Source organism: Trachemys scripta, chromosome 18, assembly GCF_013100865.1.
Source record: "Trachemys scripta elegans isolate TJP31775 chromosome 18, CAS_Tse_1.0, whole genome shotgun sequence".
In the NCBI taxonomy this organism is placed as follows: domain Eukaryota; kingdom Metazoa; phylum Chordata; order Testudines; family Emydidae; genus Trachemys; species Trachemys scripta.
In genome coordinates, this window is record NC_048315.1 from 17,056,927 (window position 1) to 17,069,215 (window position 12,289).

Below are 12,289 nucleotides of genomic sequence, written 5' to 3' on the forward strand. Positions count from 1 at the left end.
CCTGTTACTGATAGCACAGTCCCAGGAGAGACTGTGGCTGTGAAGACACGGTCCTGAGGAAGGATATACTAACACAACACAAAAGGTGTTGAATGTACACCTTTTGATACATCATCATCTTTTATAAGCAGAATTACTAATGCCAGCATTATAATTTACTATTTCATTTGGACTCTCAAGTCTCATTCACTGGCTAAATCTTTGCTATAGAACAGAGCGCTGGGTTTTGTTTTACTCCTGTCATTATAATTCTGTATCCATTTACTTTAAGATGACAGTCCTCTAAACCTCATCCTGTTTTCATTGTTCCTTTAGGTTTTCTTACTGAGACTGGAAAGACCAGAGCAAGTATCATTCTTTCTACAGGAACTGAATCTACATTCCAGGTGACACAAATTAGAATAAAGGTAAGGAACTTGTTTGCATTATTCAAGCAGATTCTTGTATTAATGCTTTTTTTTCTTGGTGGTGGAATTTAGACAGTTGTTCACCTTTGAATGTACAGCTTTGTGATTAATTTGCAAGAAATTTGAGTGACAGCAGTTTGGGTTTTGTTTTGTATTTGCATGAGTCACAGGAAACTTGCACGAAAAGAAAAATAGAAATTACATCTGGTTACAGAATGCTGCCACAAGTGTACTCTGTAGAGCATTCTATCTATTTTATGTTGCCTCTGTCTATATCTTATTCAGGCCAATGAGGTATTTCTAGTTCTTGTGTATGTAGTATAATGCTTGCCATGTATTTAAACAGCAACATTACTCTGGTGTGGAGGTAAAAACTTATGTCCCAAACATTGGTAGAATCTCATAGCAGGAAGGAAGCTGTGATGAGGTTTTTACAGCTTGCTTTTCCGTTGTTGAAACTATAGCTTACTGTCCCAAAGCATGTGTGCATGCTTTGTAGTGCCCACCTGAATTGAGGATGACTAGACTTTTGTGCTTGTAGGTTCTCATCAGCTGGGGATGGAGGAGAGGGCAACTGTTCAAAAATTATAGTGCAATGATACTTGGAAACAATTTAAAAAAAAAATTGCCACCGCTTTTTGTATAAAACAGCAGAAAAGCAAATTGAATCAAGATGCAGGCTTTTTCTTTCTTGCTTGGCTCCAGGTGAGATGGTGGCTAAAATGAAACTTAGCTATGAGTTTGAGCCTTAATCTTTCAGAGATGTTTAATCTTTCTGAAACATTTCCTGTGTCATGTTCCTTTAAAACAAAGAAAATAAATAATATGATTCCAAAGAATCACAGATGAATTTTGCTGATCTCTGGTTTGATTTGAGTAACTCTTCTTTATAAGCAGAAACATCATTTTATTGTTATCCTAGTTTTCTCTGTGTTGCTCCAGCATTATGTTCTCCTTTCAGGTTCGGAAAGGTGCTATTGGGGCCCAGTGTGGGTTGGTGTTTGCTTATAACAGTTCTTCAGAAAAATTTCATGCAGAGGAACATTTTAAAAAATTTGAACGCTATGACAAGTGGAAGCTTCAAGAATTCAGGCAATTTTTAAAAAACAGGTAAAGGTGGGCAGGGTGGTAATGAATTTTTTAAAAAATTAACATTGCAGCAAGCCTTCTCTACCCTGTTTATAAAAGTCAGAGTGTGGATGAGGTCGGAGAAGTCTTTAACATTTCTTTGTGCCTACTGCTGTAGCTGCAAATAAAGTCACTTGCCACTGAACACCTAAAGGTCTACATTTAAAACTGAATCATGACCAGCCCAGTTTGAACTAAAATCTCAATTTGATACTTCTGAGAAGCTGTGTCTATACAGAATGCTGATTCCTAATAGCAGTATTGTTGCCTTTCTCTACAAGTATGCTGTGAAATTATTGACTTGACTTTGACAATAAAAATAAAAAAATCTATGGCAGACATGCATTTGCTGGAGTCTGTGCAGGTGAAATGTTTCTGCTACGTTTTCCTGAATCTTTAATTCTTCTAACAGGTAAAAATAGTTGGGTAACATAGCAGTGGGGCAATCCCTACGTTTTTTTTATTATAACTTTGGTTGATCTGCTTTTCTCTGCAGAAGTGATTGTTCATGTGATGAGCTGGGAGAGGATGATCCTGTTGGCTGGTTTGAGGTGGAAGAAGAATGGGATGAAGTGGAGGTCAAAATGCAGCAGTGCAGAATTTCCCAAGTAAGAAATAATTAGAACAGACTGACTGAGGCGTGAATGAGGAAATGATCATCTTCCTGCTTTCTTGAAGACCAGTTAAATAATCATCAGGTTTTTGTTACCAAAGAAGAGGCCCAGTAGTGTAGCTAGGGGTGGGAGCAGGACAGCGGCTGCTCTCCCACTGAGCATAAGTGGCACCTTTTCAATTTTTACTCACCCGGTGGCGCTCCGGGTCTTCGGCAGCACTTCGACGGCGGGTCCTTTACTCGTTCCGGGTGTGTTAGAGGCCTTGACTAGAGCTAAAAAGTCACTGAGAGCCATGGGAGCTAAGGCCACAGTTGATTTAGATTTAGCATGGACATTACTGTCTCAAAAGTGTAGAAAGTTTCCACTCACTGGATTGTGTCAAGAGGATGAGTTCCACTGTAAGCCTAATGATTAGAACATGAAACAAGCTGCACAATCACAGTTGTTCATATATTCTAATTTGCTCACTTTTAATTACTACGAAACAAAGACTAAATAGCGAAGAGTCCTTGTGGCACCTTAGCTTATGCCCAAATACATTTGTTAGTCTGTAAGGTGCCACAAGGACTCGTCGTTATTTTTGCTGATACAGATTAACACGGCCACCACTCTAAAATAAAGACTAGATTCTGCAGCCCTTATTCATAAGTAGCACCTTGTTCCTTGAGTAATTCCATGGATCTACTTGAGTACTGCACTACTCAGCATCTTAATTTGCAGCAATTAAAAGTGAAACTTGTCTTCCAGCGCATGTTGTTGTTTTGGGTTCAATTTTAATTTGGTTTCAGGTTCCCAAATCTCTTCTTCCTAGGGGAGAAAATACCAGAGGTGGCTGCTCAGGGACAAAAGTGAAAAGTCCCCGTTGCATAATGGAATCCAGAACATGCCATTTCCTTATTCAGTAGCTGTCTGAACTGTTATGCATGTACTGGACATATTTGTTCCCCAAATTTTTGTGATTACAGGATTAAAAAATACACCTCTACCCTGATATAACGCTGTCCTCGGGAGCCAAAAAATCTTACCGCATTATAGGTGAAACTGTGTTATATCGAACTTGCTTTGATCCGTCGGAGTGCACAACCCTGCCCCCTGGAGCGCTGCTTTACCACGTTGTATCCGAATTCCTGTTCTATCGGGTCACATTATATCAGGGTAGAGGTGTACCTTTGGACTCAGGGGATGCATTCCTTAATGGATACTCTCGGCTTCAGGTTCTTTATACTAATGTGGAAAGAATTGCAAGTTAAATACATGTATATATGTTTAATGTACATTGAATATTTATCCTCTACTTGTTTTTATATTAAGCTAATGATTTTCCACTTGCAGGAAAACTTGGCGCTATAAGATTAAGAAATAGAACACAGTTCACAAAATGAGTTAGGCTGGTAATTAAATGACTGAGTTTGCAAGTGAACATGGCAGTCACAGAACCCCCTAGTATGTAGCTCATACAGAACCTTCAGAATTAAAGTGTTTTACAAAAACGGGGGGTGGGGTGGTAGGCCAGGGCACTGGCTTTGCCTGAATAATATCATAGGATCTTAAATGTTTGTGTGGCTCTCGCTTTTGAAATCAGGATTTATGAACAGCGCTTTCGCTATTTTTATGTCTCTATCCAGTATTTAATGGTGAAGTTCTTGTGCACAAGGCAAGATACCGCAGAGCGCCTAGGAGTTCAAGGCCTGAATGTTCTGGGATATCTTCGGCCTGTGGTAGGGGAGCCCAACAGAAGCCTGAACTGTCTGAAATGCAAAGCAACAGATGACAGCATTTGTGGAACAACCCTTCTCCTGAAGACACTTCATTTCATCCAACAACTTGCACAGGACCTGGTATGTTTCTCTCCACATTTGTTCACTTCTTTAAAGCATGTGGTCTTGTTACAAGAATAAATGGTGGTACACCAAAGACCAACTTAAAAGACGCATTATAAATTAAAGTAGTGGTCAGAGAGCAAGCTGTAACTACATTCAGTGGTAATAATATGCAAGTCCTGAAACTTGAAGTGTCTGGAAAATGACTTTTAGTATACTAAGATGCCTTATAAAAGAGCACTTAAGTAAGTTAGGAATATGTCTTCTTTAAGAAAACCAGAACTGAACTGCATTTCCATATCTCACACACTATGATAAAGTGCTCAGTGGGATTAATGCAACATACTGTATATAAAAGTTCCACTGCCTTTTAAATAGCTCTGCTGCGTCTCTTGGAAGCATACAGGAGGATTAGAACAGGTGTATAGACTAGAACTTGTTGTCCACTATTTGAGTGAGTTAGATTTGTGAGAAAGTTGGGACATACAAAAGGAAGTGAAAATTGTTAGTCTGACGCAACAAAAAGAAAAGATATTGCTGCTTCATCCTAATGGGAGCCTGACCATGTTGTGTCCTGAGGCTGGAGTGGCATTTCAGATGCAGCTTGATATTTCTTTCATACTCCATATGTTGCAGTTTTCATTGTGTTTTTGTAAACATTCACTGTGTAGAATGAATTCTTCAATCCTATATTTTCTTTGCCTCTTTTAGGTTCAACAAAAAGAAAGTGGATTAAAGTACAGATCGTTCTTGGACTTCACTGGCCTTGACTTGCAGCTTTTCTGGAATTTTTACAATAAACTACACCAAAAGTAGGGCCCTCCTCCATCACAAAGTTAGCCATAAATATGTTTACATACAGTGCATTTTATTCAGCTGATGTTTACTGCCATTAAGTAGCCGATATTTTCCCTTCTCTCTGTTGTGTCATCTGGGTTTTTAGCTATAACATTACATAGATGCTTGTAATCTTTAAGTTTCAGTACAGTAAGTTTAATTCCGGTCTAGGTGTTAGGGGTGTGTTTTTTTTTTTTTTTTAATTTATTTATTTATATTTCTGTGTGTGATGGGATACTACATTTATAGTAGTATAAATAAAGCACAGTAGCATTTAGAGAAGACACAATTAGGAGATGCAAGGAAAAGTGATTTAAATGCCAGTTTAAAATCAACTATAATATATTAGTTAGTTCTTGGCTGTGTTTTCTTTACTCGGAGGCTCTCTTAGCATTACTGTCTCGTAGAGCACAGACCACGATGCTTGCTTTAGCATAGCAGTGTGTGCTGGAAATGAGTTCTTCCTGTGAAGATTTTACTCTTGTTTGTTTTCCTTTTAGCCCAAGGGAAGAATGTCTCTTTGCCCAGACTGTGCTGCTGCAGCTTCTTCAAAGCTGCTTCTCTGTGCTTACTGGAAACAATAAAACTAGTAAATCTCAGGAAGCTTCTCAAAGCAAAACTTCTGGCCAAATAGAAGCTGCAGTAGAGCTCTACAGGCATTTGTGTGAAGGTTCGTTAATATTATGCTGTCACTTACTAACTGTTGTTGTTGTTGTTGTTTTGTTTTAAAGGCGTTTTATACTTGTGTGAACTTGGAACAAGTATTTTCCAAAACCCAAGCCAGCTGCTGTTTCGGATTGTTGTGCTTTATTGCTATTTTAGACCCATGGGTTTAGCTGAGAGCTTGCTTCTGTACTTTCTTTGAGCCTCTGATGAAGTGATCTTGCATCTGTCCTGATAATATGTGGCCTGAAAGTGGTTGCAATGGCAAATTATTTCAGTGGAGCTGTATCTACTTGCACCAGTAGAGAATTTGGTCCTTTGACTTCAGTACTGGAATAAGTAGAAGGATTAGATCCGTTTATATCGAGTATTTCTAACCACTCATCACTGTGCTAGAATGAATCCACATGGTTGGGAAAGTACAAGTGAAATCTTGGCCCTGATGGCATTGAAGTTGATGGGAATATTGTCATTGACTTCTTTGGAGCCAGTACTTTGCCTTATATATTTAAGTACAATGATTTCAATAACTAGTATACCTAGTAAGAGATTATGAGAAACAAGGAATAGATGAATGACTTTGTACTGAGTGTGGTACATTTTGAAAGGTTTTGTTTGTTTGTTTTTTGTTTTTCTTTCACCAGGTTTGACAGTTGATCTTATAAATAAATATAACATTGAAGGTCCTGAAGTGAATCAGGTCATTTGAATCCGAGGTCTTCTCATAAGATCTTTCTTGCTACACTTCAGAAGTCTTTCTCACATGTTTGTGTAGACAAGCCTTAAGTAACATTTAGTTTGCAGTAAGCTGGGTTGAAATCTATCCTTTACTAGCGTGCTGTCCATGTGGACTCTGCTGATACACCCGAGTAGTTCCTTGCTGCGTCTTTGATCCTACTCCCATATCAAAGTGGGGTAGATCAGAGTGGATTAAGGAACTGTTAGAGCATGTTAGCAAGGTCCATATGGACAGTTGTTGCGCAGCAGGCTACCTCAATGTATATGTATATCCCAGCTTGTTGCAAGCTAAATGTTCTTGAAGATCAGTCCTTACATGTATATGTGATGAGTATTTTACGTGCTTTGGAAAGACTTGTGTCATGGAAAAAAAATGAAATTTTATAGTGTATTAAAGATATATACTTGGTTATTGATTTGAAATTGTAAAACTGTTTCCTTTTTTTGTGAACAGTCGTGGACATGAGTGATAGCAACTTCACACCCATGACAATGCTAAAGCAGGAAGTTAAGAACACACTGCTCAATGGAGCAGCTATCTTCTTCCCAGATAGACAGACCAGACGGGACCAGCTCTTCACCATGATGGTAAACCATGCAATGAGAAATGATTGCTCCACAATCACTTCATTCCAGATGAGGCGAGCTTGCCTTTACCTTTCCATAAAGTTATAGTTTCAGTTCAGATGGTCTATCTTAGAATGTCAACCTTCAAAAGAAGGCTCTTTTATACTCTCAAACGTGACTGTTTAAAGAGGGAAACATGGCATTGTGAAGTTCCATATTAGTAGCCTTTAAGTGATAGGCACTGCTCACTTTTTACAAATAAAACTTGTATATATAATAACCCCCATTTTATGTAGGCGAAAACCTGAGGCATAGGATGCAATGACTTTACATATGTTCTAGTGTCCAAGTCTGTGTGAGAACTTAAAAGAATATTGTATTGAATATTAAAAGGGTGTCATAAGGAGGAGGGAGAAAACTTGTTCACCTTAGCCTCTAAGGATAGAACCAGAAGCAATGGGTTTAAACTGCAGCAAGGGAGGTCTAGGTTGGACATTAGGAAAAAGTTCCTAACTGTCAGGGTGGTTAAACACTGGAATAAATTGCCTAGGGAGGTTATGGAATCTCCATCTCTGGAGATATTTAAGAATAGGTTAGATAAATGTCTATCAGGGATGGTCTAGACAGTATTTGGTCCTGCCATGCAGGCAGGGGACTGGACTCGATGACCTCTCGAGGTCCCTTCCAGTCCTAGAATCTATGAATCTATTTATATCCTGTTTTTCCTTATGATTTAGAACCTATTGGAATACTGGAAGTGTAAAATTCACATGCTGTATATATGGTGGTTTTGTTTTGTTTTGTTTTTTTTAACTCTTGCATGTGCATATGGGTCTGTAGGATTTCTTGTGTGATGGGATACTACCTTTATAGTATAAAAATAAAGCACCGTAGCATTTAGAGAAGACACAATTAGGAGATGCAAGGAAAAGTGATTTAAATGCCATTTTAAAATCAAGATTTGCTTAGTGGCAGAGAACTTAAAGATCCAGTTTCAATGGGGACTGAATTTTTTTAAAACATCTTTACAAACCAAAGATAAAGCTCAAACAATGGATATTTCTCATAAAGAAAATGCAGACCAAACATCTCTTGGAGCAAATACTAATCCTGTAGTCCACAAAAAGTATTTCCTGGTCCTGTCATTCTTTGTAATTCCTTGCTATTACCCAAAAAAACCCACATTTTTTTTAAACGTAAACCTCTTCCATTTCCTAGAAAAACATCACAGAACAGGAACATAAGCAATCTGTGCATCTCACCTTCAGATCCCTGTGTATGTACTTCAGGTAAGGCTCTTCGATATTGAAAAATAACTTTTTTCTCTGATTATCTTCATCCTACTGATCCTTTTCAATAATTCCACATTCTTCTGAAAAGAGAGATGCAAGTCAGCAAAATTGTTACTGCACTTTCTCTTTAAGAGAAGAAAAATCTATACATCTTACTAATATTGACTGGCTCAAAAGGCAATAACAAAAGATTGCCCAAGGGTAAAAATAATTACTGAGTCTGTGGTATATTGCCTAGAGTCTCTGAGTAGCATTGTTTACTGTTTTATCCTTGATCAATTTTTTTCAAACTACTGTTGTCCTTGGAAACAGTGAGTATTTGTTATATCTTTAAAATATCTCCACACTGATAAATTTATAGAACATTTGATTTTTCCTTCAGAAATGATGTGTAAATGATCTCTGCCGATTATCCTCACAACAGGGCATCTTTTTCAGACTTCTATCGTTAGCTGTTACACAGTAAGCTCTATCTTTTGCAGTGATCAGGATCCAGGTGGACTTTTGTTGTTACCAGATAAGGAAGTTTCTGAGGACTTTGACATCAGCCAGGTGCTGTCAGTCATGGATACCCTTCTGTTGGTGGCAGCGAGAGAGGTAGCTATCATTTGAGATTGTCTATTCTCACTTCTCCTGAAGCCAGTAGTTAACAGGACTATTCACACGAGTAAAATTTATTCTGTATGATTGTAGGATTCGGCCCCCACTAATTTAAATGTTATATGTTAAGCAGTAACTACATTTAATATTAAGAAACAAGGCAACATACTGAATAGGTTGCCTTAGGGAGTTTTTCCATAGAGTCCCTTAGTGACTGCCTTGAAGCTGTAAAAGAATTGAGCTAATTAAACCAGATTGAAGGATGGGAACCAGTCGGGTACCATAGACTGAAAGACCTGTGCTTGGGAAAGTAAGGACTTTTCACATGTGAAAATCATTAGCCTATGTTACAAAATGTGCTGAAAGCCTTAATTGATTGCCCCAAATGTAGTTGTAATTACTTAAACCTGTTTGCTGTTCATCTTACTGAGTTACTAAAGCAGCTTTCAAATATCACTTCTTTATGAATTTTTTTTTTAACCACTAGCAGTTCATATATGACTGGTCTCTTGCTTTTCATCTTTTTTGTGGCGGGTGGTGTGCGGTGGGGAGGAGGGTGGCGTATCTCATAATCTGTCACACTGCAGTGCATGGAATATCATTGATGTATTATTGCCGTGCATGGATATCATTGTTGTATTATTGCTTTTCAGTGTGAAATGATGATGCTGGATGTTGCCCAGCAGGAGAGTGGCACAGTACTGTCATCCTTATTCTGGTCTGTACAGGGAAGCCTCCTTTCATGGTGCTACCTACAACTTAAGGGCAATGATAATACAGCCAAGACTCTTGCCATGGAAATTCTTAAAAAATGTAAGTTCCAGAGCTGAGTCAGTGCCTAGTATATACAATAATGCAGGACTTTAAAATATGATCTCGAGAAGCTGATTAGCATTTTTATCTCTAGACACTCATCATAGTATCTAAGCATCCTTATAATTATAGTGCTCTAACAAATTTCAAAATTGGCCCAGAGCCATCTGGACCAATTTCCAGTCATCAGTATGGTTAAAGTTGTTGATTTGATTGTTATGTCTGAGGAGTCTGTAGAATCATGAGAAATTAATTTGGACCAAAAATTTCACTGGCTATTGAATCTACGAAGAAACAAAATTTAGTTCCATTTTAGATATTTTTCCTTAGTTGTCCATTATTAGGGCATCTTCCCTCCATCTCCCTCAAAAGTAATATCTCCCCTGGATGAGACAGCATGTCATTTTGGTAGATCTGGGTAATCACAAAAAAAGCTGAACTCATTTTGTCTGTAGTAAGATCTATTAATCTAGGCATTTCTAAGGCGCATACCACCATAGCATTCTTTGTCTCAGCACAGCAACCCAAAGTTACTTGAATAACTACTTGGGCCATAAATGTAATGGTAGAGTGATATTAAATTTGTACTTTGTAATGTCGGGCTATTTCTAAATTCAAACCTGGATTATATTCTATACTTTTATTTTTATACTAGTTATGTATTCAGTCATTTTATTCATATTTAAAATGTTCAGCTAAAAGTTGCTGGCCTTGCTTATAATTCATGTTTCATTCCTTAGTAAAACAATGATCCAGGAAATCAGATGTTTATAGTAGAGTTAGTGAAACAGGAATTTTAGATCAAGGAGACATAGTCTGATTACAATACTAGTTTCTCTATGAATTGTGCTTTTGGTGGTGTTAGTGACAGAGTGTCCTATTGCCAGCAGTGGATATGTGCAAAACATTTTTTTGTGTCCCAACTGCCTTTTGAACGCAAGTTCCTTGGGGCAACACCTGTCTTTCTCTATTTTGCACAACATGAACCCCACTAGAGGTGCACAGTAAAAACAGACTCCCAGTAGAGAATCCTCAATTTGGCTAACTTTCTATTACCTAATATGTTTTCTTTCTTTTTTAGATGTGGGCCAGTTCCTGACAAATATCAGAACAATTTTAGAATCACTTTTGTCCCAATACAGTGGCAAACATATAGTAGAAAAATTAAGTAACTCTGTTTTTGCGATGGCAACCCGTCAGCTGGTAGGTGAATGACTGAAATGTCCTACAGTTTTCCTTTAGTGTGGATATATTTATGACGGCTTTGTAACTTTTAGGTGGTGTGTTTTTTTTTTTTTTTTTTTTTTTTCCCCCTTAGGTGACTTTCTTGTTGGATTTCTGCACTTTAGACATTCCACACTGCACCCTACTTCAGGGTTTCAGTACCCTGACACAGCTGCTGCGGAACCTTTGTAGCGAATCCGGAGAAAGTCTTAATAAGGTAGCCTAAGATAGATAGATATAGATACTTTACACCTCTGATTCTCTGTAACCTTTTGAATTCTGCCTCTCCTTTACCCACCACCATGTATCTGATGAGTTCCTGTCCCTTCAGGATCTCTCTAAAGTGATTTTGAGCATTTTTATAGTGGAGAAGTCACATCTATAAGTATGCAACCAGGTTACGTAAGAAAACTGTTCCGAACATTCAATCTTTAAAGGGATTATGCGTTCATCATCACCTTATTTCAAAAGATCACGTTTACTTATGTAAAATGTGTTGTGGATCAAATGAAAATGCTATGGTCACTAGTTAGAACATAAGTCAGTCACTATGTGATAAAAATAGAATCACTTCTTAGATTAAGAAGTTCATGTGAATTAATACTGTTGATTGCATCATAAATATATAACAAAAGATAGGACCTTTGTCCTGGGAGCTTGCAATTTAACACACAGATCTGTGTTGGGAAAGATTAATGGGATACGTTTGTTTAAAGGAGAGAGTGGAAGTTTTTTAAAGGGTACTGTAAAGTTTGAAACAAGATGGGAACTTACTCCAAGTTTTCTGGAGCTGCATGATGAAATGCAGAACTGAGAGTGGGAAATCTATCTGTTCTGGTTCTTATACCACACCAATCATTGCAGTATGTGAGTATATAAAAGCAGATAAAGGGAAGGGGAGAGTGGATTCCAAGGTATGGAGTTGGAGGAGAGTAAGAGGAAATAAGAGCAAAAATATCTTTAAGGATGAAATTATGCTTTTGTTCTGAAGGTGGAAATGAAGAGCTTGCACTTGATTTAGTAAAAAACAAGCCGGTGAAAGGTTTTGAGGAGTAGTGATGCAATTGATATGGCAGCAGATGAAGATTTGTTTCAGTGTCAGCATTTTGGATAGACTGATTTTGGAAGAAATGAGTGACTGGAGTCCAGAGAGGAGATGATTTATAGTTAACCAAAGCCTGGGTGGGGGGTTTGAATAGATAGGAAAGGTTGGGTTTTGGAGGTGATAAAAAGGAAGGGAAGATGAGAGGTTTCGTCAGAGCCTGGATATGGGAGGAGGAGAGAGAAGTAGATGATGACACTGAGATTGAGCCTGTAAAATACATACCGTAGGACAGTGGAGAAGGATTGAAGACAGGAGAGAGGTAAAAGAGGAAAAATAAAAAGTTAAGAAAATACTAGTACATGCTTCATAATCTTACTTGGCACCATTCTTTATAGTGATGTAAGTAGAGGGATAAGTGCTTACAGTACATGTATGTGTGTATATGGCTACTCCAAACTATGGACTCAGATGTGAAATAATGCAGTGCTGTAATCCTCCTGTTGAACGCTTTGCATTTGTACCCTATAAGGTGAAAGTTGTT

The 12,289-nt window shown here is 37.9% G+C and overlaps 1 protein-coding gene across 2 annotated transcripts in view; it reads left to right on the forward strand.

Moving 5' to 3' along the window:
- The window catches only part of ZZEF1 (zinc finger ZZ-type and EF-hand domain containing 1), an 87,232-nt gene that overhangs the window by 22,705 nt on the left and 52,238 nt on the right, over positions 1-12,289 (forward strand). For both annotated transcript variants that reach the window (XM_034752211.1, XM_034752213.1), the window contains exons 10-21: positions 316-407; positions 1,369-1,517; positions 2,032-2,143; positions 3,775-3,987; positions 4,681-4,781; positions 5,307-5,476; positions 6,662-6,795; positions 7,993-8,063; positions 8,549-8,663; positions 9,320-9,479; positions 10,561-10,682; positions 10,798-10,920. In XM_034752211.1, the coding sequence (XP_034608102.1) occupies positions 316-407; positions 1,369-1,517; positions 2,032-2,143; positions 3,775-3,987; positions 4,681-4,781; positions 5,307-5,476; positions 6,662-6,795; positions 7,993-8,063; positions 8,549-8,663; positions 9,320-9,479; positions 10,561-10,682; positions 10,798-10,920 (1,562 nt within the window). The remainder of the gene's footprint in view (positions 1-315; positions 408-1,368; positions 1,518-2,031; positions 2,144-3,774; positions 3,988-4,680; positions 4,782-5,306; positions 5,477-6,661; positions 6,796-7,992; positions 8,064-8,548; positions 8,664-9,319; positions 9,480-10,560; positions 10,683-10,797; positions 10,921-12,289) is intronic.